Source organism: Apteryx mantelli, chromosome 4 (assembly GCF_036417845.1).
Source record: "Apteryx mantelli isolate bAptMan1 chromosome 4, bAptMan1.hap1, whole genome shotgun sequence".
In the NCBI taxonomy this organism is placed as follows: domain Eukaryota; kingdom Metazoa; phylum Chordata; class Aves; order Apterygiformes; family Apterygidae; genus Apteryx; species Apteryx mantelli.
The window spans coordinates 18,924,210-18,950,040 of NC_089981.1; the positions used below are offsets into that span (position 1 = coordinate 18,924,210).

Genomic DNA, 25,831 nt, shown 5'->3' on the forward strand with positions numbered 1-25,831 from the left:
CTCAGCCAGTTGCATTTCAGACTACTGTAATGATTTCTCAAGTCAGCCCTTTCCTCATCCTCATGCACTAGCAGAAGCTCCTCTCCTGCCTGAGCCCTTTCCCTAAGCACAGCCGCCTGGGAGACCTTGTTGGCAAAGCTCATCGTCGCTTCCTCCTCCTGTACGTGCCCTTCTTCACTGGAGCTCGGGACACCTTAGGCAGGTCGCCTTCCTGAGGCATCAGCTCATCTCCTGAGCCTCAGGACAGACCCTTCTTGTGCTCGGTGGAGGCTCTCCTTCATTCCCTGCCACCTGCCCTGCACTCGGGCAGATGTTGCAGAGGTTAAATGTGATCATCACAAAGGCAAAGCCCTGCCAGTGACACCACCCACGCAGAGCGCTGTTCACCTGGGGCATGTCCCCACTCCTACCCAGACCATCCACTTGACCAGCAGCGTCCAGGGCACGACCACCGGTCTCCCGTGCCCCTCAGCTTTGTCCCCAGAGCTCCTGGGTCTCTCGGGATTTTCTCCAGGTCTCTGTGGCAGTGTCACTGCAAAGAGATAGCGATACACAGAAGCCTAGCGTTATCGTAGTCTGCAATGCAGCTGGCTGAGCAGAAACAGAAGCACGTGGTGAGATGCTGGCTGTTCAGTGGGCCCAGCAGATGCGTGTGCTCTGACACACAGCGGCACTCAGGCAGCCATGGCCACATCCCAGTGGGGGCTGGTGTACAGCAGGGGAACCACCTCCTTCCTGCCTCGGCATCGCGTGGGGCAAGTGCATCTGCCATGGGGGGGGTCTCACAGGCCGTGGGGCACACACCTGCAGGCAGCTAGACAGTGCCTCCATCCACCCACACGCTGCTGTGAGGGGCCAAGGCCCTCCTGCAAATGTCCCATGGAACCTGGGGCTGGGCTTGACTAGGTGCCGCCCTGGAGGTTTCTAGCCCAGAGGCAGCCCCAGAGCCTGGCCCGTCTGGAGGGCTGTGGCGCTGAGGGACCTGGTGCCAGGGTCGACCCTGCAGCAGCAAGGAGGCTGCAGCAGATGCTGCCCCCAGCGGAGGACGGTCCCTGTTGGGGCAGGGCTCTTGCCGTGCTCCCTGGCACAGTGTGCCAGACCCAACCCCGTGTGGGCTCAGCCATAGGAAGCACCCTCACACCCTGCACCCGCTGCAGGCACCCAGGCAGGGAGCCCTGCTCAGCTCATCAGGATCCCCACGGGGACGGCCGGTTGGGCGCCCACCCACTGGTGGGGCGCGTGTGATGCCAGAAGCGGAGCCGAGACGCATATATGGGCATGCACGGGGATGGAGAAGGTTATTGGAGGTTGGGTCTCCGTCAGATGGGAGATAACCCTCCTGATAACGTCTCAAAAGGTGTCTGCTGCATCGATTGGCTCCCCCGGCAGGGGGGCCTGCGCCTCTGCCTATATATTGCCCTCCCAACTGCCAGTGCCTGTGGTGGCCTGGGTGGCAAGCGGGTGCCGGGGGCTGCACCGTGGGGCAGGAGGCAAGCGGGATGGCCACCACCAGCCAGCTCCTTGCCAGGGCGCTGGGGCTGCTGCTGTGCGTGCAGATCTGCAGGGGTGAGTGCCTGCGGGCTCCCTGGGGCTGGAGCTGCCTGCCCTCATGCTGAGAGTGGGAGGCAGGCTGGGGCTGGAGAGGCCACAGTGGGGCTGGGGTGGCCACCATGGGTCTGTGCGTGACCTGCTGGAGGGCTTCCCAGGGACACCAGTGGAGACACACGGCCTAGGCAGCCCTTGGGGGCTCGCGGTGCCTGGGCTGTGCTGGGAACAGGGCATTAGCTGGTGGGACCAAAAACTGAGCACATGTGGCAGGACATGTCCTCTGCTGTGTCCCCCTTGCATTGGGTGCTGGGCATTCGGGAGCTGGATATGGCCCTGCCTTTCTTTGCAGCTGGTGTCCTGCAGTGCCCCAGGGCTCTTCCACCCACCCAGCCATACACTGGGGCCAAGGCTCGGGCTGGGAGCAGGGAGTGGAGGCCATCAGGGCAGGGGCCAGCTGTGGGACACAGCCTGCTGACACAGCCTGGCATGACAGGCTGCACCAGACACCTGTGGCACCCTGCTGAGGCTCTATGTCCTCCTTTATGATCCCACATGGGCACCCGCAGGCACCGGGGAGCTGCGGCTGGTTGACGGAGGCAGCCGCTGCGCGGGCCGAGTGGAGGTGAAGCACGAGGGCCAGTGGGGCACCGTGTGCAGCTATGACTTCAGCTGGGACGTCCGTGGGGCCTCCGTGGTCTGCAGGCAACTGGGATGTGGCACCGTGGCCATGACTTCTCCCTACACCCCGTTTGGGGCTGGGGCTGGCCGGATTTGGCTGCAACCTGCCCTCTGCCGTGGCACCGAGACAGCACTCCACCACTGCCTGCACTTCGGATGGGGCCAGCACTTCTGCGGTCACGACTGGGATGTCGGGGTGACGTGCTCAGGTGAGGGATTGGGTGACTGTGCTGGGCAAAGCCCCTTGGCTACGTGGGGTTGAGAGCCAGCATGGCCATGCCCACGGTCCTCCCCACTGGGGCCTACCCAGGCAGACATGGGGTGCAGGAGTAGGGCTGGGGCACAGCACCCTCATGCCCTGTGGACACCTCTGGTGCAGACGCCATGGAGCTGAGGCTGGTGAATGGAGGTGGTCCCTGTGCGGGCAGAGTGGAGGTGAAGCTGCGGGGCCAGTGGGGGACGGTGGCAGACGACGAATGGGACGTGGAGGATGCCGAGGTGGTGTGTCAGCAGCTGGGCTGTGGCTCAGCCAAAAGTGCCTATAACTGGACCCGCTTTGGGCAAGGCACTGGACCAATTCATCTGGCTGTGGTTGACTGTCACGGGAATGAGTCCGCCCTCTGGGACTGCACTATCAAGGGATGGGGGTCATACATCGTCCCCCATGACTGTGATGTTGGTGTGGTCTGCCAAGGTAAGAGCCGTGGGGTCACCCCGGGCTGCCTCACATCCAGGGCCAGCTGTGCCAGCAGCAAGGCTCTGGTGGCAGTCCCTCCACAACCCCTGGCGTGTCCCAGGGATCCCCAGGAGACCCCGGACTCTCTCCCCACCAGGTTTCGTGCGGCTGGTTGGTGGGAATAGCGCCTGCTCGGGCCGTGTGGAGGTCAGGCAGGGACGAAGCTGGGCCACCCTCTGTGAGGCACACATGGACCTCAACGCCGCCCATGTCATCTGCAAGGAGCTGGGCTGCGGAGCAGCTCTGGCCGTCACCCGGGCGGCGCGCTTTGGGGCAGGAGCCGGGCCCATCTGGGACGGAGGCTTTGAATGTGCAGGCAACGAATCCCTCCTGTCTGCCTGCACCCGCAGGCTGCCCCACGGCCAGGGCTGCACCCACGCCAGCGATGCTGGTGTCATCTGCTCCCGTAAGAGTGCGGGGCGCGGGGCAGAGGCTGCAGAGGGGGACGGGCGGAGCACAAAGCGGTGCCATGGGCAGGGACAGGGCAGAGAGGCTGCGGGCTGTTCTATGGCAGCCCCCAGCGGTGTGGGGAGGCAGAGGGGTGCGTGGCAGCAGAGGGCTGCCATGCCTGTGTGCCCCCACCATCGTAGGAGCACGGGGCATGGGGCCGTCGTCTCCAGCACCCTTTCTCCTTCCCAGCCTACACGGGCTTTAGGCTGGCGAACAAGAGCACGGAATGCGCAGGGCGGGTGGAGCTGGAGGTGCGGGGCACCTGGGGCTCCCTCTGTGATGCCGGCTGGGACGTGCCCGACGCCCAGGTGCTCTGCCACCACCTCCGCTGCGGGTCTGCTGCCTCTGTGCCCCGCGGAGGATATTTCGGGACAGGGAGCGGCCCGCTGTGGCGGGACACGTTTCACTGCAGCGGGACCGAGTCCCACCTGGGAGAGTGCCCTGCCACCGTGCTGGGGATCCCCGCCTGCTCGCCGGGCTGCGCTGCTGCAGTCAATTGCTCAGGTGCGTGCAGGGCAGGCAGCGTTGGCCACCAGGGCCTCCTGGGGGGAGGGGACTCAGCACCCCAAAATGAAAGGTTCCCCTCCCCACACTGCCACCGACAGCTGTGGGCCACAGGAACGATCTGGAGAAGCAGGGCCATGTCAGGCTGGGAGGAGGGCTGAGCCCAGACACAGGGCAGCAGGGGCACGGGCAGCAGGAGGGCAGTGGGGCTGAGCTGTCCCCGGCCATCCTGTGGGGCACCTGGCACCCCGCTGCTGCCATCTGCCCGCTGCTGCTGCTGGAGCCACCCCAGGGAAGGACGTGGCAGGGGCTCTTCGCTCTCCCCTGTCACCCTGACGCCTCTGGCACCACTCACACAGCTCCCTTCCCAAAGGTGCAGTTCCTGCGCTGGCGGCGCTGTGGAGGCTGGGGCCCTGAGGCCAGGCACGACGCCCCGTGGTGCCTGCAGCGCCTCAGGACATCTCCCCTCTGTGCAGGGTCAGGTGGTGCTGAACCCCTGCGGCTGGTGGATGGGGAGAGCCGGTGCGACGGGCGCCTGGAGGTGGCCCTGCACGGGGCCTGGGGCCGAGTCCTGGAGCAGCAGTGGGACGCCAGCAGTGCCAGCGTGGTGTGCCGGCAGCTCCAGTGCGGTGTGGCACAGAAGGCCTACACTGCCCCTGTGCAGGGGCCAGGGTTAAGCCCCGTGGGGCTGAGTGGGCTCCAGTGCGTGGGCATGGAGGCTCGCCTGGCCCAGTGCAACACCACGCTGCCCAGCACCACGCCGGTGGGCCGTGCCAAGGATGCAGCGGTTGTGTGCTCAGGTGAGTGTGCCAGGAAGCACCCCGGGGCGCTGCAGGGGCCCAAGCAGCTGCCCCAACCCGGGCTGTCACCTACTGCAGGGAGCCGGCGGGTGCGGCTGGCGAGCGGCCCTGGGCGCTGTGCTGGGAGAGTGGAGGTCTACATCCAGGGGGCCTGGAGCCGCGTCTGCGAGGACGCCTGGGACCTCTCAGACGCCGCCGTCATCTGCCGCCAGCTGGGCTGTGGCATGGCCCTGGCAGCACCTAGCTCGGCCCGCTACGGCCGGGGCTCGGGGCCACTGTGGCTGGGCGCTGGGGGCTGCTCCGGGGCTGAGGCGACGCTCTGGGAATGCCCAGCTCCGGCCCTGGGGCAGAGCGGCTGCAAGCAGGGCGCCGGCGCAGCAGTCATCTGCTCAGGTCAGGGCCGCGCTCCACCAGGGTCAGGGGCAGCAGGGCTGTGAGACCAGCAGTGGGGCCAGCTCTCCCCACCGGCCTCCCTGACCACCTCCCCACACCCTGAGCAGTCCTGGGGGGCGAGACAAAGCCTTTAGCCCACTGACTGGCGCTGTCTGCTCCTTGGGGTGCTTCTCTTGGTGCCCCGGGGAGGTGCGTGGGGTGGCCGGGATGGTGGGGGTGTCTGCCCAGCCCCGGCTGAGCCATGACCCCCCGTGCTGCCCCCTTGCAGAGCTCACAGACCTGCGGCTGGTGGGCGACAGCAGCTGCACCGGGCGCCTGGAGGTCTTCTACAACGGGACGTGGGGCAGCATGTGCGCCAACGGCACCAGCCCTGCCACAGCCGCCGTGGTGTGCCGGCAGCTGGGCTGTGGGGCCGGGGGCCGGCTGCAATCTGCCCCCACAACCTCCCAGGGCTCGGGCCCTGCGTGGCTGGCCTGGGTGCACTGCGGGCCGGGGACCGACTCCCTCTGGCACTGCCTCTCAGCACCCTGGCACCTGCAGCCCTGCGACTCCCTCGGGGACGCCCACGTCACATGTGACCGGGAGCCTGGAGACACCAGAGGGACTCCCACGCCAGCCACAGCAACCGGCTGCCCAGACGGTGCAGCCTGCACAGGTAGCTCTGCCCGCACAGGGCAGCACGGTGGCCCCAGGGACCCTCCAGCTCCAGCCAGCGCAGCCCAGTGGAGGGGAAGCCGCTCTGCCAAGGAGAACACAGCTGCCTCCATGCAGGGCTTGGCCCCTGGGCTGAGGGGTGCCCTCCTTGGCCTCCCTGTCCCCTCATCCGCTCCCCTCATCCCCCCAGCCATCCACAGCAATGCAGGATGGGACAAGGTCCCCGGCCTCACTCCAGCTCCACCACATGTCGGTGTCCTTGCAGGTGCCCCCAGGAGCATCATGGCAGGGGCTGAGGCCATGCCAGTGCCCACCATCCTCTGCATCGTCCTGGGGACCCTTCTCTGCCTGGCCCTGGGTGCCCTTGCCACGCAGGCATGGCGCGCCATGGCTCGGCGCAGAGGTGGGTCTCACTGGGGGTCTCTGGGGCTGCAGCTGCCAGGAGGAGGGGCCAGGGCAGAGCCAGTCAGGGCTGGGGGCTGATGATGCCTTCTGGAACTGCCTGGCCATGGAGTGGCTTCGCTGCAGAGGCTGGGGGCAGGCATGGCGGTGGAGGCCAGGAGACCAGTGCAAAGCGAGGGCAGGACCTGGCAGAACATGGGAGCCAGGCAGGGGCACCAGAGTCTCTTGGAGGATGGGGCAAAGCAGTGGGGCTGGGCCACAGGGTTATCGGGGGGACAGCTGCTGACCCCCAGCATCCCATGTGCTGTGCTCGCAGCCTGGGGTTATGGCTGCCCTTGCTTTCCAGGCCCTGGCAGAGCCGCAGATGCAATCTCCGAGGCCGTCTATGTGGAGCTTGACTGTACCCTCACACCGGAGTACCAGGAGGTGCCCAGTGGCTCAGGTGTGTGCAGCCTGGGCCTGGCAGGCCGTGACTCCCAACGGCCCCTCCATGCCCGGCCCGGCCCTGCCCCGGCGCCTCTCCCTGCTGAGGGAGGTGTCTGCAGCACCCGGGCTGGCATCGCAGCCACAAACTGGCCACGGGGAGCTGCAGCACGGGGGCGTCTCCTGGCCCTCCACGGTCCTCCTCGCTCTGCGGTGAGGTGTCCTGCGCAGGGTGCTGGCCAGGCACCCCCAACTCTGTGGCTGCTGGGGTCTGGCACATCGCGACCCCTGCCCCGGCCTGCGTTTCACTCCCCCGTCTGTCGCAGACACCCCTGCCCTGCCCAGGCACGACCCCCCGGACGGGTATGATGATGCCGCGGCCGTGCTGGACCCGGGAGAGGCCGCTGCTCCGGGGCCGAGCGATGGAGGTGTCTCTGAGGCGGAGGAGCTGGGAGGTAAGAGGCGCAGCAGCCTGCGCGACAGCGCTGCCATTGCAAGCGCCATGCTGTGCCGCCGGAAGAGGCATCTCGCCCACGCTCTGCCATGGTGGTGGGCAGTGCCTGGGCATGGGGGAAGCTGCAGCCTGGGCCTGGCAGCTGGGGGGAGAAACGGCCCCTGTCAGGCACCAGTCTTGCTGTCCCCAGCAGGGACCCAGCCCTCGCTGAGCCCCCTGGAGCCGCTGGGAGCCACGATAGACACCCCGGCCTCAGCGCCGAGGGACGCGGGCTATGACGACGTTGGTGTCAGTGGCCCCGGTATGTTGCTGTGAGCACGGTGTGGCCGCGCTGTGGCAGTCCCTGAGGACACGTGCAGCCCTGTGGGTCTCTGCCCCCGTGGAGCCACAACCCAGCCATAGAGAGCATCATCCGCCTGATTGTGTGCCCGCTCGGGCCTGCCGGGGACTACGGGTACCGTGGAGAACTGCCTCCATCGTCCCTCCCACACAGCCCTGCGGGTGCTGCCTGACTGTGTGTGTGCTTCCAGTCTGCATTTCTCTCTTTCCTATTAAAATATCAAAGATTTCTGGAGCCTCAGCCCCAGGGTCGGTGCTTCAGGCACATCACCATCTCCTGGGGGTGCCTGGGGCAGACACGGAGCTCATCCTGCTCAGCGTGATCCCTCTCACGCGAAACCGGTAACTCTCCAGCTGCCCTCGTGTAGCCCTGGTACATCACAGTCGCTGCTGTGGGCATTTCACACACGCTGCCCTAAGCTGGGACGCCTCCCCGCATGGTGCCCTGGCCTCTGCGGCTCGCACTCGCCCCGGGGCAGCAGGGTTCCAGGTCGACATTCGCCATCGCCAGCAGTGCACACTACCCACGACAGGGGCTGCCGCGGAGCGAGCGTGGCTCTGCAGAAAGAGCCGAGTGTCAGCAGCCCCACCTGATGTGGCAGTGGAGCCACTGCCAGGCTTCCTCTCCTCGCTGGAGGTTTCTCTTGCTGTAAAGGAGGCCTGCAGCCCAACCGCCGGGGGAGAACAGTAGTGTTATGGGTGGAGATGTCTCGAAGGGAGGCTATGGTCTGCCTTCCTGCCTGCCACCAAGAGAAGACCCCGTCCAGGTGAGCAAGGCACATGCTTTGTGTGCATGATTGGAGGCATCATTGGGCACCACCAAAAAGAGTCTGGCCTCACCCTCTTCACACCCTCCCTTCACATATTTATACCCATGGATAAAGATCCCCCCTCAGGCTTCGCTTCTCCACACTGAACAGGACCAGCTCTCTCACCCTTTCCTTGTAGGACACATTCTCCCGTCCCTTCAGCATCTTAGGAGCCCTTCAAAGGACTCACTCCAGTAGTTCCATGTCTCCCTTGTATTGCGGAGCCCAGAACTGCACACAGCACTCCAGATGTGGCCTCCCCAGGACTGAGTAGAGGGCGAGGATCACCTCCCTCCACCTGCTGCCAACACTCTTGCCAAATGCAGCCCAGGATACCATTGGCCTTCTTGGCCACAAGGGCACGTGGCTGCCTCATGGTCAACTTGTCATCCAGCAGGCCTCCCACGTCCTTCTCTGCACGGCTGCTTTCCAGCAGGTCAGCCGCCAGCCTCTACTGGGGCAGGGGATATTCCTCCGCAGGTGCAGGCCTCTGCACTTCCCTTTATTCCACTTCAGCAGGTCCCCCTCTGCCCATCTCTCCAGCCTGTCGAGCTCCCTCACAGTGGCAGCACAGCCCTCTGGGGTATCAGCCACTCCTCCCAGTTTTGCATCGTCAGCAAACTTGCTGCGGGTGCACTCTGTCCCTTCATCCACGTCACCGAGGAATAAGCTGAACAATACTGGAGCCAGTATGGACCCCTGGGGGACACTGCCAGCCACAGGCCTCCAACTAGACTTTGTGCCGCTCATCACAACTCTCTGAGCTCTGACAGACAGTCAGCTCTCAAGCCATCTCGCTGTCTGCTCATCTAACACGCACTTCCTCAGCTTGCCTGTGCGGATGTTATGGGAGACAGTGTACAAAGCCTTACTCAAGTCAGGGGACACAACACCCTCTGCTCTCCCCTCATCTACCCAGACAGGCACCCCATCACAGAAGGCTCTCACGTGGGTTAAGCATGATTTCCCCCTTTGGGAATCCATGGAGAATCACTACTCTGGATCCCTTCCTTAGCCTTCACATGCTTGGCAGTGGTGTCCGGGATGAGCTGCTCCACCACCTTTGCAGGGATCGAGGTGAGGCTGCCCGGCCTGTGCTTCCCTGCACCCTCCTTCTTGCCCTCTTTGAAGACTGCAGTCACGCTGGCTTTCTTCCAGGCCTCAGGCACCTCTCCTGATCTCCAGCACCTTCCAAAGAGGATCGGGAGTGGCCTAGCAATGGCCTCGGCCAGCTCGTCAGCACTCCTGGGTGCATCCCATCAGGGCGCATGGACTTGTGGATGTCCAGTTTGCTTCAGTGATCCCTGTGCCCATGCTCCTCCACCAAGGGAAAGTCTGCCTTTCTCCAGGCTTTCTCCCTACCCTGCTGTTTCAGCCTGATGAAGAAGGACAAGCACCACAGACCGTTGTGCTGGTAGGAGGTGCGGGGAAGGTAAAGACGATGACAATGAGGAAGATCACGGTAGAGTGGGCAGAAGGAGTCCTTCATACACAGTTTGACTATGTTTGCTACCTCAACTGTAAAGAAATTAGCCCTACTAAAGAAGTGAGTGCGGCAGACTTGATTTCCAAGCTCTGTTATTGAGAGGCCCCTCCTTGGGCTTTTCCATCTGGCCTGGACCAGAAGTGCCTCTGCCTGGAGCCAGCACTTACACTCGCTCCCCTGGGCCTCACAGTCTGGGTGACTTTTGCCAAGCTCAGGACACACAGAACCACGAGCCACCTGGGTCCTGCATGCCCAATGCCTTTTGTTCAGACAGCAAGAAGGCAATGGGCTTTCCTCGGGGACTCAAGTATGGAGTTGCACTCTCTCGACTTGTGCACTCCAGAGCTAAAGAGAAGCCTGAAACGAGAGCTTGAGGGCCCTGTGACCCTGTGCCCCAACAAGAGCTGGGACAGAGGCTGGCTTGGGCAGAGTGGTTCAGGTGGGCCCTGTGGGACTGCTTCCAGGTGCTAGCCCTGGCTCTCGATCCCTGACTCAGAGCCTGAAAGGACTGAAACACAGATACGGTTCACCTGACCAGACACTGAGACAGGATGACCAAAGTGTCCTTCTCTTGCCTGTGCTGCCCTGGGTTCACCAGGGCTGGTTTGAGGCGAGTGTGGCAAATCCCGTGAGCTGTGGGGCTCTGAGCCCCTTCTGCTCCCTGTCACCCTTCTCCCGGCAGCCCCTGGGCGGTGAAAGCCATGGGCAGGGAGTGGGGATGGCAGCAGGGCTGTGGCCGTGCAGGCACCCTGTGGTCGGATGCTGTGGGGCAGGGACAGTGTATTGTCATGTGGGTGTACACTGCCCTGCAGTCTCAGGCGACAGTCAGTATCTAGGGTAGTTTCAGCAGGTCTTCTCCTTTTCTTGCTCTATTGAAAGATTGAACCCATCTGGATTAAATGAAGAAACACAGCAGGAGCTGGCTGCACTCAAGGGAAGAAGGGAATTTTGCTGCTGTCATACGCCAGGGGTTCCTTGGGGGTTTGGGCCATCCCTGCAGAAAGGCATAGCCGTGAGATGGGGCTTTTCTCTGTTACCGCCCTTCTGGGACCATGTTCACCTGGAAGGCTGTATGCACTGCAGCACCTCGAGGGGCCTGGCTGTGCCGTGGACTATAAATTAACCAGGCCATCCCCTCCACGGCCAGAGCTGTAGCTTTGGCATGGGAGGCCTGCTTGTGCATGGAAAGCCCCAGGGCAGCACCGAGGCGAGCCTGGCCCAGGGCTCCCCAGGGCATTTGCAGGACAGCTCTGGCCCCTCGCAGGGGCCCACAGGCAGAAGGAGCAGCTGCCCGTACTGCCTGCAGCTGTGTGCCCCACAGCCCGCCTGCTCCGGCAGCAGCTTCCCTCAGCCCTGACAGCGCTGAGGTAGGAAGGAGGTGGTTTTTCCCCTGCGTGCCAGCCCCCACGGGGAAGCTGCCATGGCAGCCCGGGTGCTGGCATGGGGCAGCGCGCAGCACAGCCACTGCATTCCTGCCCCAGCACACATGCCTGCCAGGCCCCCAAAGAGCCAGCCTCTCGCCACCTGCTTCTGCGTCTGCGTCTGCGTCTGCTCAGCCAGCTGCATTTCAGACTATGATAATGTTACAGTTTGCATAGCCTTATCTCTTTCCAAAGTCTTTCAAGTTTTCAGCTATTACGAGGTATCTTACTATTGCACCTAGGAATTGGTTTTTCATCTCCATGACTGCTCAGGGATGAGGCAGGGCAGCCCTGCAGGGACAGCGGTCAGCTCCCTTGCATCCATCCCTGGGATGCAGCTCACTGGGTGCCAGGGTCCTGGGGGACACCGAGATTTCTCAAGTCAGCCCTTTCCTCATCCTCATGCACTAGCAGAAGCTCCTCTCCTGCCTGAGCCCTTTCCCTAAGCACAGCCGCCTGGGAGACCTTGTTGGCAAAGCTCATCGTCGCTTCCTCCTCCTGTACGTGCCCTTCTTCACTGGAGTTCGGGACACCTTAGGCAGGCCGCCTTCCTGAGGCATCAGCTCATCTCCTGAGCCTCGGGACAGACCCTTCTTGTGCTCGGTGGAGGCTCTCCTTCATTCCCTGCCACCTGCCCTGCACTCGGGCAGATGCTGTGGAGGTTAAATGTGATCATCACAAAGGCAAAGCCCTGCCAGTGACACCACCCACGCAGAGCGCTGTTCACCTGGGGCATGTCCCCACTCCTACCCAGACCATCCCCTTGACCAGCAGCGTCCAGGGCACCACCACCGGTCTCCCGTGCCCCTCAGCTTTGTGCCCAGAGCTCCTGGGTCGCTCGGGATTTTCTCCAGGTCTCTGTGGCAGTGTCACTGCAAAGAGATAGCGATACACAGAAGCCTAGCGTTATCGTAGTCTGCAATGCAGCTGGCTGAGCAGAAACAGAAGCAGGTGGTGAGATGCTGGCTGTTCAGTGGGCCCAGCAGATGCATGTGCTCTGACACACCGCGGTACTCGGGCTGCCACGGCTGCTTCCCTATGGGGGCTGCTGTGCAGTGGGGGAACCACCTCCTTCCTGCCTCAGCGCCACGTGGGACAAGTGACATGGAGGGGGTCAGGTCTCACAGGCTGTGGGGCACACACCTGCAGGCAGCTAGGCAGCACCTCCATCCACCCACAGGCTGCTGTGAGGGGCCAAGGCCCTCCTGCAAATGTCCCATGGAGCCTGGGGCTGGGCTTGACTTGGTGCCGCCCTGGAGGTTTCTAGCCCAGAGGCGGCCCCAGAGCCTGGCCCGTCTGGAGGGCTGTGGCGCTGAGGGACCTGGTGCCAGGGTCGACCCTGCAGCAGCAAGGAGGCTGCAGCAGATGCTGCCCCCAGCAGAGGACGGTCCCTGTTGGGGACAGTGTGCCAGACCCAACCCCGTGTGGGCTCAGCCATAGGAAGCACCCGCACACCCTGCACCCACTGCAGGCACCCAGGCAGGGAGCCCTGCTCAGCTCATCAGGATCCCCATGGGGACGGCCGGTTGGGCGCCCACCCACTGGTGGGGCGCGTGTGATGCCAGAAGCGGAGCCGAGCCGCATATATGGGCATGCACGGGGATGGAGAAGGTTATTGGAGGTTGGGTCTCCGTCAGATGGGAGATAACCCTCCTGATAACGTCTCAAAAGGTGTCTGCTGCATCGATTGGCTCCCCCGGCAGGGGGGCCTGCGCCTCTGCCTATATATTGCCCTCCCAACTGCCAGTGCCTGTGGTGGCCTGGGAGGCAAGCGGGTGCCGGGGGCTGCACCGTGGGGCAGGAGGCAAGCGGGATGGCCACCACCAGCCAGCTCCTTGCCAGGGCGTTGGGGCTGCTGCTGTGCGTGCAGATCTGCAGGGGTGAGTGCCTGTGGGCTCCCCGGGGCTGGAGCTGCCTGCCCTCATGCTGAGAGTGGGAGGCAGGCTGGGGCTGGAGAGGCCACAGTGGGGCTGGGGTGGCCACCATGGGTCTGTGCGTGACCTGCTGGAGGGCTTCCCAGGGACACCAGTGGAGACACATGGCCTGCGCAGTCCTTGGGGGCTCGTGGTGCCTGGGCTGTGCTGGGAATAGGGTATTTGCTGGTGGGACCAAACACTGAGCACATGTGGCAGGACACGTCCTCTGCTGTGTCCCCCTTGCATTGGGTGCTGGGCATTCGGGGGCTGGATATGGCCCTGCCTTTCTTTGCAGCTGGCATCCTGCAGTGCCCCGGGGCTTTTCCACCCACCCAGCCATACACTGGGGCCAAGGCTCGGGCTGGGAGCAGGGAGTTGAGGCCTTCAGGGCAGGGGACAGCCGTGGGACACAGACCACCGGCACAGCCTGGCATGACAGGCTGCACCAGACACCTGTGGCTCCATGCTGAGGCTCCATGTCCTCCTTTATGGTCCCACATGGGCACCCACAGGCACCGGGGACCTGAGACTTGTTGACGGAGGCAGCCGCTGTGCGGGACGAGTGGAGGTGAAGCACGAGGGCCAGTGGGGCACCGTGTGCAGCTACGACTTCGACTGGGATGTCCATAGGGCCTCCGTGGTCTGCAGGCAGCTGGGATGTGGCACCGTGGCCAGGGCCTCCCCGTACGCACCGTTTGGGGCCGGGGCCAGCCGGATCTGGCTGCAACCCTTCTGCGACGGCACCGAGACAGCGCTCCACAACTGCTTCCACTTTGGTTGGGGCCAGCACTTCTGTGGCCATGACACGGATGTCGGTGTGACGTGCTCAGGTGAGGGATCAGGTGACTGTGCTGGGGCAAAGCCCCTTGGCTACATGGGGTTGGGAGCGAGCATGGCCATGCCCACGGTCCTCCCCACCAGGGCCTCCCCAGGCAGACATGGGGTGCAGGAGTGGGGCTGGGGCACAGCACCCTCATGCCCTGTGGACACCTCTGGTGCAGATGCCGTGGAGCTGAGGCTGGTGAATGGAAGTGGTCCCTGTGCGGGCAGAGTGGAGGTGAAGCTGCGGGGCCAGTGGGGGACGGTGGCAGACCACGAATGGGACATGGAGGATGCCGAGGTGGTGTGTCAGCAGCTGGGCTGCGGCTCGGCTAAAAGTGCCTACGACTGGACCCGCTTTGGGAAAGGCTCTGGATCAATTCATCTAGTTCTGGTTGACTGTCATGGGGATGAGTTCGCCCTCTGGGAATGCACTATCAAGGGATGGGGACCATACAATGGCCTCCATGACTGGGATGTTGGTGTGGTCTGCCAAGGTAAGAGCCGTGCGGTCGCCCCAGGCTGCCTCATGCTCGGAGCCGGCTGTGCCAGCACCAAGGCTCTGGCGGCAGCCCCTCCACAACCCCTGGCATGTCCCAGGGACACCCAGGAAACCCCAGCCACTTTCCCCACCAGGTTTCGTGCGGCTGGTTGGTGGGAACGGCACCTGCTCAGGCCGTGTGGAGGTCAGGCAGGGCCGAAGCTGGGCCACCCTCTGTGAGGCACACATGGACCTCAATGCCGCCCACGTCATCTGCAAGGAGCTGGGCTGCGGAGCAGCTCTGGCCGTCACCGGGGCAGAGCGCTTTGGGGCAGGAGCCGGGCCCATCTGGGACGGAGGCTTTGAATGTGCAGGAAACGAATCCCTCCTGTTTGCCTGCACCCGCAGGCTGCCCCACAGCCAGGGCTGCACCCACGCCAGCGATGCTGGTGTCATCTGCTCCCGTAAGAGCGCGGGGGGTGGTGCAGAGCCTGCAGAGGTGGGCGTGGGGAGACGGGCAGTGGGGACAGTGGTGCCGCGGGCAGGAATGGGGCAGAGAGGCTGCGGGCTGGCCTACGACAGCCCCCTGCAGTGCAGGGAGGCAGAGGGGTGTGTGGCAGCAGAGGGCCGCCATGCCTGCGTGCCCCCACCATCATAGGGGGACGGGGCACGGGGCACGGGGCCATCATCTCCAGCACCTTTTCTCCTTCCCAGCCTACACGGGCTTCAGGCTGGCGAACAAGAGCACAGAATGCGCAGGGCGAGTGGAGCTGGAGGTGCGGGGCACCTGGGGCTCCCTCTGCGATGCCGGCTGGGACGTGCCCGACGCCCAGGTGCTCTGCCACCACCTCCGCTGCGGGTCTGCCACCTCCATGCTCCGCGGAGGGTATTTTGGGACAGGGAGCGGCCCGCTGTGGCGGGACACGTTTCACTGCAGCGGGACCGAGTCCCACCTGGGAGAGTGCCCTGCCACCGTGCTGGGGATCCCCGCCTGCTCGCCGGGCCGCGCTGCCGCAGTCAATTGCTCAGGTGCGTGAGGGGCAGGCAGCATCGGCCACCAGGGCCTCCTGGGGGGAGGGGACCCAGCACCCCAAAATGAAAGATTCCTCTCCCCATACTGCCACCGACAGCTGTGGGCCACAGGAACGATCTGGAGAAGCAGGGCCATGTCAGGCCGGGAGGAGGGCTGAGCCCAGACACAGGGCAGCAGGGACACAGGCAGCAGGAGGGCAGTGGGGCCGTGCTGTCCCCACCATCCCGTGGGGCTCCCCATCACCCCTGGTGCTGCCATCTGCCCTGTTGCTCCTGGAGCCACTCCAGGGAAGGACGTGGCAGGGGCTCTTCACTCTCCCCTGCCACCCCGGCCCCACTGGCACCACTCACACAGTTCCCTGGCTGCAGGCGCAGCTCCTGGGCTGCAGCGCCCAGACAGCCGGTGCCCTGTGGGCAAACACAGCGCCCCGCGGTGCCCGCAGCACCTCAAGACATCGCCCCTCTGTGCAGGGTCAGGTGGCGCTGAACCCCTGCGGCTGGTGGATGGGGAGAGCCGGTGTGACGGGCGCCTGGAGGTGGACCTGCACGGGGCCTGGGGCCGAGTCCTGGTGGAGCAGTGGGACGCCAGCGGTGCCAGCGTGGTGTGCCGGCAGCTCCAGTGCGGTGTGGCACAGAAGGCCTACACTGCCCCAATTCTGGGGCCAGGGTCGAGCCCCGTGGGGCTGAGTGGGCTCCGGTGCGTGGGCACGGAGGTTCGCCTGGCCCAGTGCAACACCACGCTGCCCAGCACCACGCCGGCAGGCAGAGCCGAGGAGGCAGCAGTTGTGTGCTCAGGTGAGTGTGCCAGGTTGCACCCTGGGGCGCTGCAGGGGCCCAAGCAGCTGCCCCAACCAGGGCTGTCACTTACTGCAGGGAGCCGGCGGGTGCGGCTAGCGAGCGGCCCTGGGCGCTGTGCTGGGAGAGTGGAGGTCTACGTCCGGGGGGCCTGGAGCCGCATCTGCGAGGACGCCTGGGACCTCTCGGACGCTGCTGTGGTCTGCCGCCAGCTGGGCTGTGGCATGGCCCTGGCAGCACCCAGCTCGGCCCGCTACGGCCGGGGCTCGGGGCCGCTGTGGCTGCGCACTGGGGGCTGCTCCGGGGCCGAGGCGACGCTCTGGGAATGCCCAGCCCCGGCCCCAGCCCCGGGGCAGAGCGGCTGCAAGCAGGGCGCCGGCGCAGCAGTCATCTGCTCAGGTCAGCGCTGCGCTCCACCAGGGTCAGGGGCAGCGGGGCTGTGGGACCAGCAGTGGGGCCAGCTCTCCCCACCGGCCTCCCTGACCACCTCCCCACACCCTGAGCAGTCCTGGGGGGTGAGACAAACCTTTAGCCCACTGACCAGCACTGTCTGCTCCTTGGGGTGCTTCTCTTGGTGCTCCGGGGAGGTGCATGGGGTGGCCAGGATGGTGGGGGTGTCTGCCTGACCCCGGCTGAGCCATGACCCCCCATGCTGCCCCCTTGCAGAGCTCACAGCCCTGCGGCTGGTGGGTGACAGCAGCTGCACCGGGCGCCTGGAGGTCTTCTACAACGGGACGTGGGGCAGCGTGTGCGCCAACGGCACCAGCCCTGCCACAGCTGCCGTGGTGTGCCGGCAGCTGGGCTGCGGGGCCGGGGGCTGGCTGGAATCTGCCCCCACAACCTCCCAGGGCTCGGGCCCTGCGTGGCTGGCCTGGGTGCACTGCGGGCCGGGGGCCGACTCCCTCTGGCACTGCCTCTCAGCACCCTGGCACCTGCAGCCCTGCGACTCCCTCGGGGACACCCACGTCACATGTGACCGGGAGCCTGGAGACACCAGAGGGACTCCCACGCCAGCCACAGCAACCGGCTGCCCAGACGGTGCAGCCTGCACAGGTAGCTCTGCCCGCGCAGGGCAGCACGGTGGCCCCAGGGACCCTCCAGCTGCGGCTGGCACAGCCCAGTGGAGGGTAGCAACTCTGCCAAGAAGAACACAGCTGCCCCCCCATGCAGGGCTAGACCCCTGGGCTGAGGGGTGCCCTCCTTGGCCTCCCTGTCCCCTCATCCGCTCCCCTCATCCCCCCATGCATCCACAGCAATGCAGGACAGGACAGGGTCCCTGGCCTCACTCCAGCTCCGCCGCATGTCGGTGTCCTTGCAGGTGCCCCCAGGAGCGTCATGGCAGGTGCTGAGGCCATGCCAGTGCCCACCATCCTCTGCATCGTCCTGGGGACCCTCCTCTGCCTGGCCCTGGGTGCCCTTGCCACACAGGCATGGCGCGCCATGGCTCGGCGCAGAGGTGGGTCTCACCGGGGGTCTCTGGGGCTGAAGCTGCCAGGAGGAGGGGCCAGGGCAGAGCCAGTCAGGGCTGGGGGCTGCTGATGCCTCCTGGGTCTGTCTGGCCATGGAGTGGCTTCGCTGCACAGGCTGGGTGCAGGCGCAGTAGTGGAGGCCAGGAGACCAGTGCAGAGCGAGGACAGGACCCAGCACAGTACGGGGGCCAGGCAGGGGCACTAGAGTCTCTTGGAGGATGGGGCAAAGCAGTGGGACTGGGTCACAGGGTTATCGGGGGGACAGCTGGTGACCCCCAGCATCCCATGTGCTGTGCCCGTGGCCTGGGGTTATGGCTGCCCTTGCTTTCCAGGCCCTGGCAGAGCCGCAGACGCAATCTCCGAGGCCGTCTATGAGGAGCTCGACTACACCCTGACGCCGGAGTACCAGGAGGTGCCCAGTGGCTCAGGTGTGTGCAGCCTGGGCCTGGCAGGCCGTGACTCCCAACAGCCCCTCCATGCCCGGCCCGGCCCTGCCCCGGCGCCTCTCCCTGCTGAGGGAGGTGTCTGCACCAAGGCCCCCACGCACCCACTGCAGTACCTGGGCTGGGAGCACGGCCACGCACTGGCCACAGGGAGCTGCAGCACGGGGGTATCTCCTGGCCCTCCACAGTCCTCCTCGCTCTGCGGTGAGGTGTCCTGCGCAGGGTGATGGCCAGGCCGTGGGGCCGGGCAGCCTCCCCTAACACCCCGTCCTCCAGGCTCCCCGTCGGAGGGCTCAGCGACAAAGCTGCCGTATTACACCAGCAACAGCGTGGAGGCCAGCAGCCCCGGGACAGCCCCAGGTACGAGGCCGGGGCACAGGACTGTGCTGCCACGCACCCAGAGGTGCAGCCCTCGCGCCGCAGCCGGTGCCAGCATGGGCCTCACGCGGTGCCTGGGGCAGCACGGCCGCGTGGCCCTCGGTTATTTTCTGGGCCGGCACTCGTGGCTGGGGGCGAGCCTCAGGTCTGCCGGCTCCACCCGAGAGCTGGCAGCCCCATGCAGTGGGCCCCAACGTCGGCACCCCCAACTCCGCGGTTGCTGGGGCTGGCACAACATGACCCCTGCTGCAGTGTGCGTTTCACTCCCCCGTCTGTCGCAGACACCCCTGCCCTGCCCAGGCACGACCCCCTGGAGGGGTACGACGATGCCGCGGCCGTGCTGGACCCGGGAGAGGCCGCTGCTCCGGGGCCGAGCGATGGAGGTGTCTCTGAGGCGGTGGCGCTGGGAGGTAAGAGGCGCAGCAGCCTGCGCGACAGCGCTGCCATTGCAAGCGCCATGCTGTGCCGCCGGGAGAGGCATCTCGCCCACGCTCTGCCATGGTGGTGGGCAGTGCCTGGGCATGGGGGAAGCCACAGCCTGGGCCTGGCAGCCGGGGTGTGAAACGGCCCCTTTCAGGCACTGGCCTTGCTGTCCCCAGCAGGGAGCCGGCCCTCGCTGAGCCCCCTGGAGCCGCTGGGAGCCACGATAGACACCCCGGCCTCAGCGCCCGGGGACGCGGGCTACGACGACGTTGGTGTCAGCAGCCCCAGTATGTTGCTGTGAGCACGGTGGGGCCGCGCTGTGGCAGTCCCTGAGGACACGTGCAGCCCTGTGGGTCTCTGCCCCCATGGAGCCACAACCCAGCCATAGAGAGCATCATCCGCCTGATTGTGTGCCCGCTCGGCCTGCCAGGGACTACGGGTACCGTGGAGAACTGCCCCCATCATCCGTCCCACACAGCCCTCCGGGTGCTGCCTGACTGTGTGTGTGCTTCCAGTCTGCATTTCTCTCTTTCCTATTAAAATATCAAAGATTTCTGGAGCCTCAGCCCCAGGGTCGGTGCTTCGGGCACATCGCCATCTCCTGGGGGTGGCTGAGGCAGACACGGAGCATGTCCTAGTCAGCGTGATTCCTCTCACGCGGAACCGGTAACTCTCCAGCTGCCCTCGTGCGGCTCCGGTTCATCACAGTCACTGCTGTGGGCATTTCACACACGCTGCCCTAAGCTGGGACGCCTCCCCGCATGGTGCCCTGGCCTCTGTGGCTCGCACTCACCCCAGGGCAGCAGGGCTCCAGGTCGACATTCGCCATCGCCAGCAGTGCACACTACCCACGGCATGGGCTGCCACGGAGCGAGCGTGGCTCTGCAGAAAGAGCCGAGTGTCAGCAGCCCCACCTGATGTGGCAGTGGAGCCACTGCCAGGCTTCCTCTCCTCGCTGGAGGTTTCTCTTGCTGTAAGGGAGGCCTGCAGCCCAACCGCCAGGGGAGAACAGTAGTGTTATGGGTGGAGATGTCTCGAAGGGAGGCTATGGTCTGCCTTCCTGCCTGCCACCAAGAGAAGACCCCGTCCAGGTGAGCAAGGCATATGCTTTGTGTGCATGATTGGAGGCATCACTGGGCGCCACCGAAAAGAGTCTGGCCTCACCCTCTTCACACCCTCCCTTCACATATTTATACCCATGGATAAAGATCCCCCCTCAGGCTTCGCTTCTCCACACTGAACAGGACCAGCTCTCTCACCCTTTCCTCGTAGGACACATGCTCCCGTCCATTCAGCATCTTAGGAGGCCTTTGCTGGACTCACTCCAGTAGTTCCATGTCTCTCTTGTATTGCGGAGCCCAGAACTGCACACAGCACTCCAGATGTGGCCTCCCCAGGACTGAGTAGAGGGCGAGGATCACCTCCCTCCACCTGCTGCCAACACTCTTGCCAAATGCAGCCCAGGATACCATTGGCCTTCTTGGCCACAAGGGCACGTGGCTGCCTCATGGTCAACTTGTCATCCAGCAGGCCTCCCACGTCCTTCTCTGCACGGCTGCTTTCCAGCAGGTCAGCCGCCAGCCTCTACTGGGGCAGGGGATATTCCTCCGCAGGTGCAGGCCTCTGCACTTCCCTTTATTCCACTTCAGCAGGTCCCCCTCTGCCCATCTCTCCAGCCTGTCGAGCTCCCTTGCAGTGGCAGCACAGCCCTCTGGGGTATCAGCCACTCCTCCCAGTTTTGCATCGTCAGCAAACTTGCTGCGGGTGCACTCTGTCCCTTCATCCACGTCACCGAGGAATAAGCTGAACAATACTGGAGCCAGTATGGACCCCTGGGGGACACTGCCACCACAGGCCTCCAACTAGACTTTGTGCCGCTCATCAGTTTGCGCAGCAGTTCGTGCAGAAGGGCGCACGAAGGTACCTTCATTTCTGTTCCCTGTGGTGTACGCTTCCTCAAGTATGGTTGTGACATGCCGCAGAGCGCGTTCCCCAGTGGCTGTTGGAATTGCTGTGTCAGGGGCTTGGACCCAGACAGACCCTCTGACAGTAGATGCAGCTCTACAGGTCTCAGGCTGCAGGGAGCGCTTGGGGCCTCTCCGGGAGGCCTGGGCTGGCAGTCAGCTCTCCTGCAGGAGGTGTGCTGCTGTTGACGAGTTGTGTCGTCAGGTAAGGGAGTTACGGGAGGAGGTCAGTAGGCTGCGCAGCATCCGAGAAGATGAACAAGAGATAGACAGGGTGTTCTTGGAGACTGTGCAGCTTCGGGAGTCCCAACCCCCCACAGCTGTGGAGTTGCCAGAGGGCTCTGTGCCGTGTGAAACAGTACATCATAACACCGTAAAAGAAGGCTGGAAACTGGTCACTGCTCATAGGAGGAGAAAGGCTCCTACTTCTCCCAAAGACTTGCAGCTGAAGAACAGGTTTAGTGCCCTCCAGGATGAGGAGGAGATCAGCATGGCTGCAAGGGAATTACATGGGTCAACACACCCTGTGCCTTGCCAGAACGCCCGGAAGAAGCGGCGGGTGATTGTTGTGGGGGACTCCCTGCTGCAGGGGACGGAGGCATCTATCTGCTGACCTGACCTCATGTCTAGAGAGGTTTGTGGCCTGCCAGGGGCTCATGTGAGAGATGTCATGGAAAGACTGACAAGGCTTGTCCACGCTTCGGACTATTACCCCCTGCTGCTCTTCCATGTGGGCGCTAACGACACCAAGGGCAAACTGGAGACCATCAAGCAGGATTTCAGAGCTCTGCGGATGGTGGTCAAGGGTCTGGGAGCCCAGGTCATCTTCTCCTCAATCCTGCCAGTGAGGGGGATGGATGAGAGGAGGAGGAGACGGACTTTCCAAGTTAACGACTGGCTGCGCCGCTGGTGTTGGCAACGGGGTTTTGGTTTCTACGACCATGGGACCCTGCTTGAAGATCGACAACTGCTGGGGAGAGATGGGATCCACCTCACGAGGCGGGGCACACAGGTCTTTTTGCCAACAGGTTGGCCAACGTGGTAAGGAGGGCTTTAAACTAGGAAGGACGGGGGAAGGGGAGATTTACAGTGCCAGGGTAGTTGGCAAAAGACAGCTCAAGTCAGGTCGCCTCCAGCAGGTGAATGCAGCCAGGGAAGTGCGCATGGGATGTGGCTATGGAGGATCCTCTTGTATCCCTCCTGGGAAACCTGCATGCTCAATCACCTCTCTGAAATGCCTGTACACCAATGCACACAGCATGGGGAGCAAACAGGAAGAACTAGAGATGTGCGTGCGGTCGCAGGGCCATGATCTCATTGCCATTACAGAGACATGGTGGGATAGCTCGCATGACTGCAGTGCTGTCAGGGATGGCTACGTGCTTTTTAGGAAAGACAGGCGAGGAAAGCGAGGTGGTGGAGTTGCTCTTTATGTGAGAGAGCAACTGGAATGTATGGAGCTGTGCCTAGGGGTGGATGAAGAGTGAGTCGAGAGCTTATGGGTAAGGATTAAAGGGCAGGCTAGCATGGGTGACACTGTTGTGGGTGTTTACTACAGGCCACCTGATCAGGAAGAGGAAGTCGATGAGGCCTTCTACAGACAGCTGGAAGTAGCCTCACAATCCCAGGCCCTGGTTCTCATGGGGGACTTCAACCACCCTGGTATCTGCTGGAAAGACAACACAGCTAGGCACAAAGAGTCCTGGAGGTTCCTGCAGAGCATTGGTGACAACTTCTTGACACAGGTGGTGGAGGAGCCAATGAGGAGAGGTGTGCTGCTGGACCTCGTACTAACAAACAAAGAAGGACTGGTGGAAGATGTGAAGGTCAGGGGCAGCCTTGGCTGCAGTGACCATGAGATGGTGGAGTTCAGGATCCTGCGAGGAGGAAGCAGGGCACTAAGCAGGATCGCAACCCTGGACCTGAGGAGAGCAAACTTTGGCCTCTTCAGGGACCTACTTGGAGGAATCCCATGGGTTAGGGCCCTAGAAGGAAGGGGCGTTCAAGAGAGCTGGTTAATACTCAAACATCACTTCCTCCAGGCTCAAGAGTGCTGCATCCCTATGAGTAGGAAGTCTAGCAAAGGAGGTAGGAGACCTGTGTGGATGAGCAAGGAGCTCCTGGCAGAACTCAAACAGAAGAAGGAAGTATACAGAAAATGGAAAGGGGGACAGGCCACTTGGGAGGAATATAGGAACGTTGTCAGAGTATGCAGGGATGTGACAAGGAAGGCTAAGGCCCGTTTAGAATTAAATCTGGGGAGAGATGTCAAGGACAACAAGAAGGGCTTCTTCAAAGACATCAGCAGCAAAAGGAAGACTAGGGAAAATGTGGGCCCTTTGCTGAATGGGGTGGGTGTCCTGGTGACGAAGGATGCAGAGAAGGCAGAGTTACTGAATGCTGCCTTTGCTTCAGTCTTTACTGCTCAGGCCAGCCCTCAGGAAGCAACCCCGACCCTGGAGGCAAGAGAGAAAGTCTGGAGAAAGGAAGACTTTCCCTTGGTCGAGGAGGATGGGGTTAGAGATCATTTAAGCAAACTTGACACCCGCAAATCCATGGGCCCCGATGGGATGCACCCACGAGTGCTGAGGGAGCTGGCAGATGTCATTGCTAAGTCACTCTGCATCATCTTTGAAAGGTCATGGAGAACAGGAGAGGTGCCTGAAGACTGGAAGAAAGCCAGTGTCACCCCAGTCTTCAAAAAGGGCAAGAAGGAGGACCCAGGCAACTACAGGCCAGTCAGCCTCACCTGCATCCCTGGGAAGGTGATGGAGCAGCTCATCCTGGAGGCCATCTCCAAGCATGTGGAGGACAAGAAGGTGATCAGGAGTGGTCAGCATGCCTTCACCAAGGGGAAATCATGCTTAACCAATCTGATAGCCTTCTATGATGGAATGACTGCCTGGGTAGATGAGGGGAGAGCAGTGGATGTTGTCTGCCTTGACTTCAGCAAGGCTTTTGACACTGTCTCCCATAACATCCTCATAGGGAAGCTCAGGAAGTGTGGGCTAGATGAGTGGACAGTGAGGTGGATTGAGAACTGGCTGAATGGCAGAGCTCAGAGGGTTGTGACCAGCGGCGCAGAGTCTAGTTGGCGGCCTGTAGCTAGCGGTGTCCCCCAGGGGTCAATACTGGGGCCAGTCTTGTTCAACTTCTTCATCAATGACCTGGATGAAGGGATAGAGTGCACCCTCAGCAAGTTTGCTGATGATACAAAACTGGGAGGAGCGGCCAATACACCAGAGGGCTGTGCTGCCATTCAGAGAGACCTGGACAGGCTGGAGAGGTGGGCGGAGAGGAACCTCCTGAAGTTCAACAAAGGCAAGTGCAGGGTCCTGCACCTAGGGAGGAATAATCCATGCACCAGTACAGGTTGGGGGCTGACCTGCTGGAAAGCAGCTCTGCCGAGAAGGACCTGGAAGTGCTGGTGGACACCAAGTTGACCATGAGGCAGCAATGTGCCCTTGTGGCCAAGAAGGCCAATGGTATTCTGGGCTGCATCAGGAAGAGTGTTGCCAGCAGGTCGAGGGAGGTGATTCTCCCCCTCTACTCAGCCCTGCTGAGGCCACATCTGGAGTACTGCGTCCAGTTCCGGGCTCCCCAGTACAAGAGGGATGTGGCACTACTGGAGCAAGTCCAGCGAAGGGCTACAAAGACGATTAGGGGACTGGAACATCTCTCTTAGGAGGAAAGACTGAGAGAGCTGGGCCAGTTTAGCCTGGAGAAGAGAAGGCTGAGAGGAGATCTTATCAGTGTGTACAAGTGTCTGAAGGGAGGGTGTCAAGAGGATGGGGCCAGACTCTTTTCAGTGGTGCTGAGCAACAGGACGTGAGGCAACGGGCACAAACTGAAACACAGACAATTCCATCTGAACATGAGGAAATACTTTTTCACTGTGAGGGTGACAGAGCACTGGAACAGGTTGCCCAGAGAGGCTGTGGAGTCTCCTTCTCTGGAGATATTCAAAACATGCCTAGACACGATCCTGTGCAACGTGTTCTAGGTGACCCTGCTTGAGCAGGCAGGTTGGACTAGATGATCTCCAGAGGTCCCTTCCAAACTCAGCAATTCTGTAATTCTGTGATCACTACCCTCTGAGCACTGCCAGACAGCCACTTTTCAAGCCATCTCACTGTCTGCTCATCTAACCCGCACTTCCTCAGCTTGTCTATGCAGATGTTACGGGAGACAGTGTCCAAAGCCTTACTCAAGTCAGGGGACACAACACCCACTGCTCTCCCCTCATCTACCCAGACAGGCACCCCATCACAGAAGGCTCTCACGTGGGTTAAGCATGATTTCCCCCTTTGGGAATCCATGGAGAATCACTACTCTGGATCCCTTCCTTAGCCTTCACATGCTTGGCAGTGGTGTCCGGGATGAGCTGCTCCACCACCTTTGCAGGGATCGAGGTGAGGCTGCCTGGCCTGTGCTTCCCTGCACCCTCCTTCTTGCCCTCTTTGAAGACTGCAGTCACGCTGGCTTTCTTCCAGGCCTCAGGCACCTCTCCTGATCTCCAGCACCTTCCAAAGAGGATCGGGAGTGGCCTAGCAATGACCTCGGCCAGCTCGTCAGCACTCCTGGGTGCATCCCATCAGGGTGCATGGACTTGTGGATGTCCAGTTTGCTTCAGTGATCCCTGCACCCATGCTCCTCCACCAAGGGAAAGTCTGCCTTTCTCCAGGCTTTCTCCCTACCCTGCTGTTTCAACCTGATGAAGAAGGACAAGCGCCACAGACCATTGCCTCCTTGCAAGGAGTCCTTTATACACAGTTTGACTATGTTTGCTACCTCAACTGTAAAGAAATTAGCCCTACTAAAGAAGTGAGTGCGGCAGACTCGATTTCCAAGCTCTGTTATTGAGAGGCCCCTCCTTGGACTTTTCCATCTCGGCTGGACCAGAAGTGCCTCTGCCTGGAGCCAGCACTTACACTCGCTCCCCTGGGCCTCACAGTCTGGGTGACTTTTGCCAAGCTCAGGACACAGAGAACCACGAGCCACCTGGGCCCTGCAT

The 25,831-nt window shown here is 62.8% G+C and overlaps 2 protein-coding genes across 2 annotated transcripts; both read left to right on the forward strand.

Moving 5' to 3' along the window:
* Nucleotides 1-1,499: 1,499 nt before the first annotated feature.
* LOC136991826 (scavenger receptor cysteine-rich type 1 protein M130-like) lies at nt 1,500-7,357 on the forward strand. The gene is made up of 12 exons (XM_067295277.1): nt 1,500-1,566; nt 2,115-2,435; nt 2,606-2,920; nt 3,060-3,368; nt 3,602-3,916; nt 4,399-4,716; nt 4,795-5,109; nt 5,378-5,764; nt 6,029-6,166; nt 6,512-6,607; nt 6,915-7,043; nt 7,236-7,357. The coding sequence occupies exons 1-12, from the start codon at nt 1,500-1,502 to the stop codon at nt 7,355-7,357; spliced, it is 2,832 nt and encodes a 943-aa protein (XP_067151378.1).
* Nucleotides 7,358-12,910: 5,553 nt separating this feature from the next.
* LOC136991827 (scavenger receptor cysteine-rich type 1 protein M130-like) lies at nt 12,911-19,154 on the forward strand. The gene is made up of 12 exons (XM_067295278.1): nt 12,911-12,977; nt 13,526-13,843; nt 14,015-14,329; nt 14,469-14,777; nt 15,028-15,342; nt 15,823-16,140; nt 16,219-16,539; nt 16,807-17,193; nt 17,459-17,596; nt 17,942-18,037; nt 18,712-18,840; nt 19,033-19,154. Exons 1-12 carry the CDS (start codon nt 12,911-12,913, stop codon nt 19,152-19,154), a joined length of 2,835 nt encoding a protein of 944 aa, XP_067151379.1.
* Nucleotides 19,155-25,831: the final 6,677 nt, after the last annotated feature.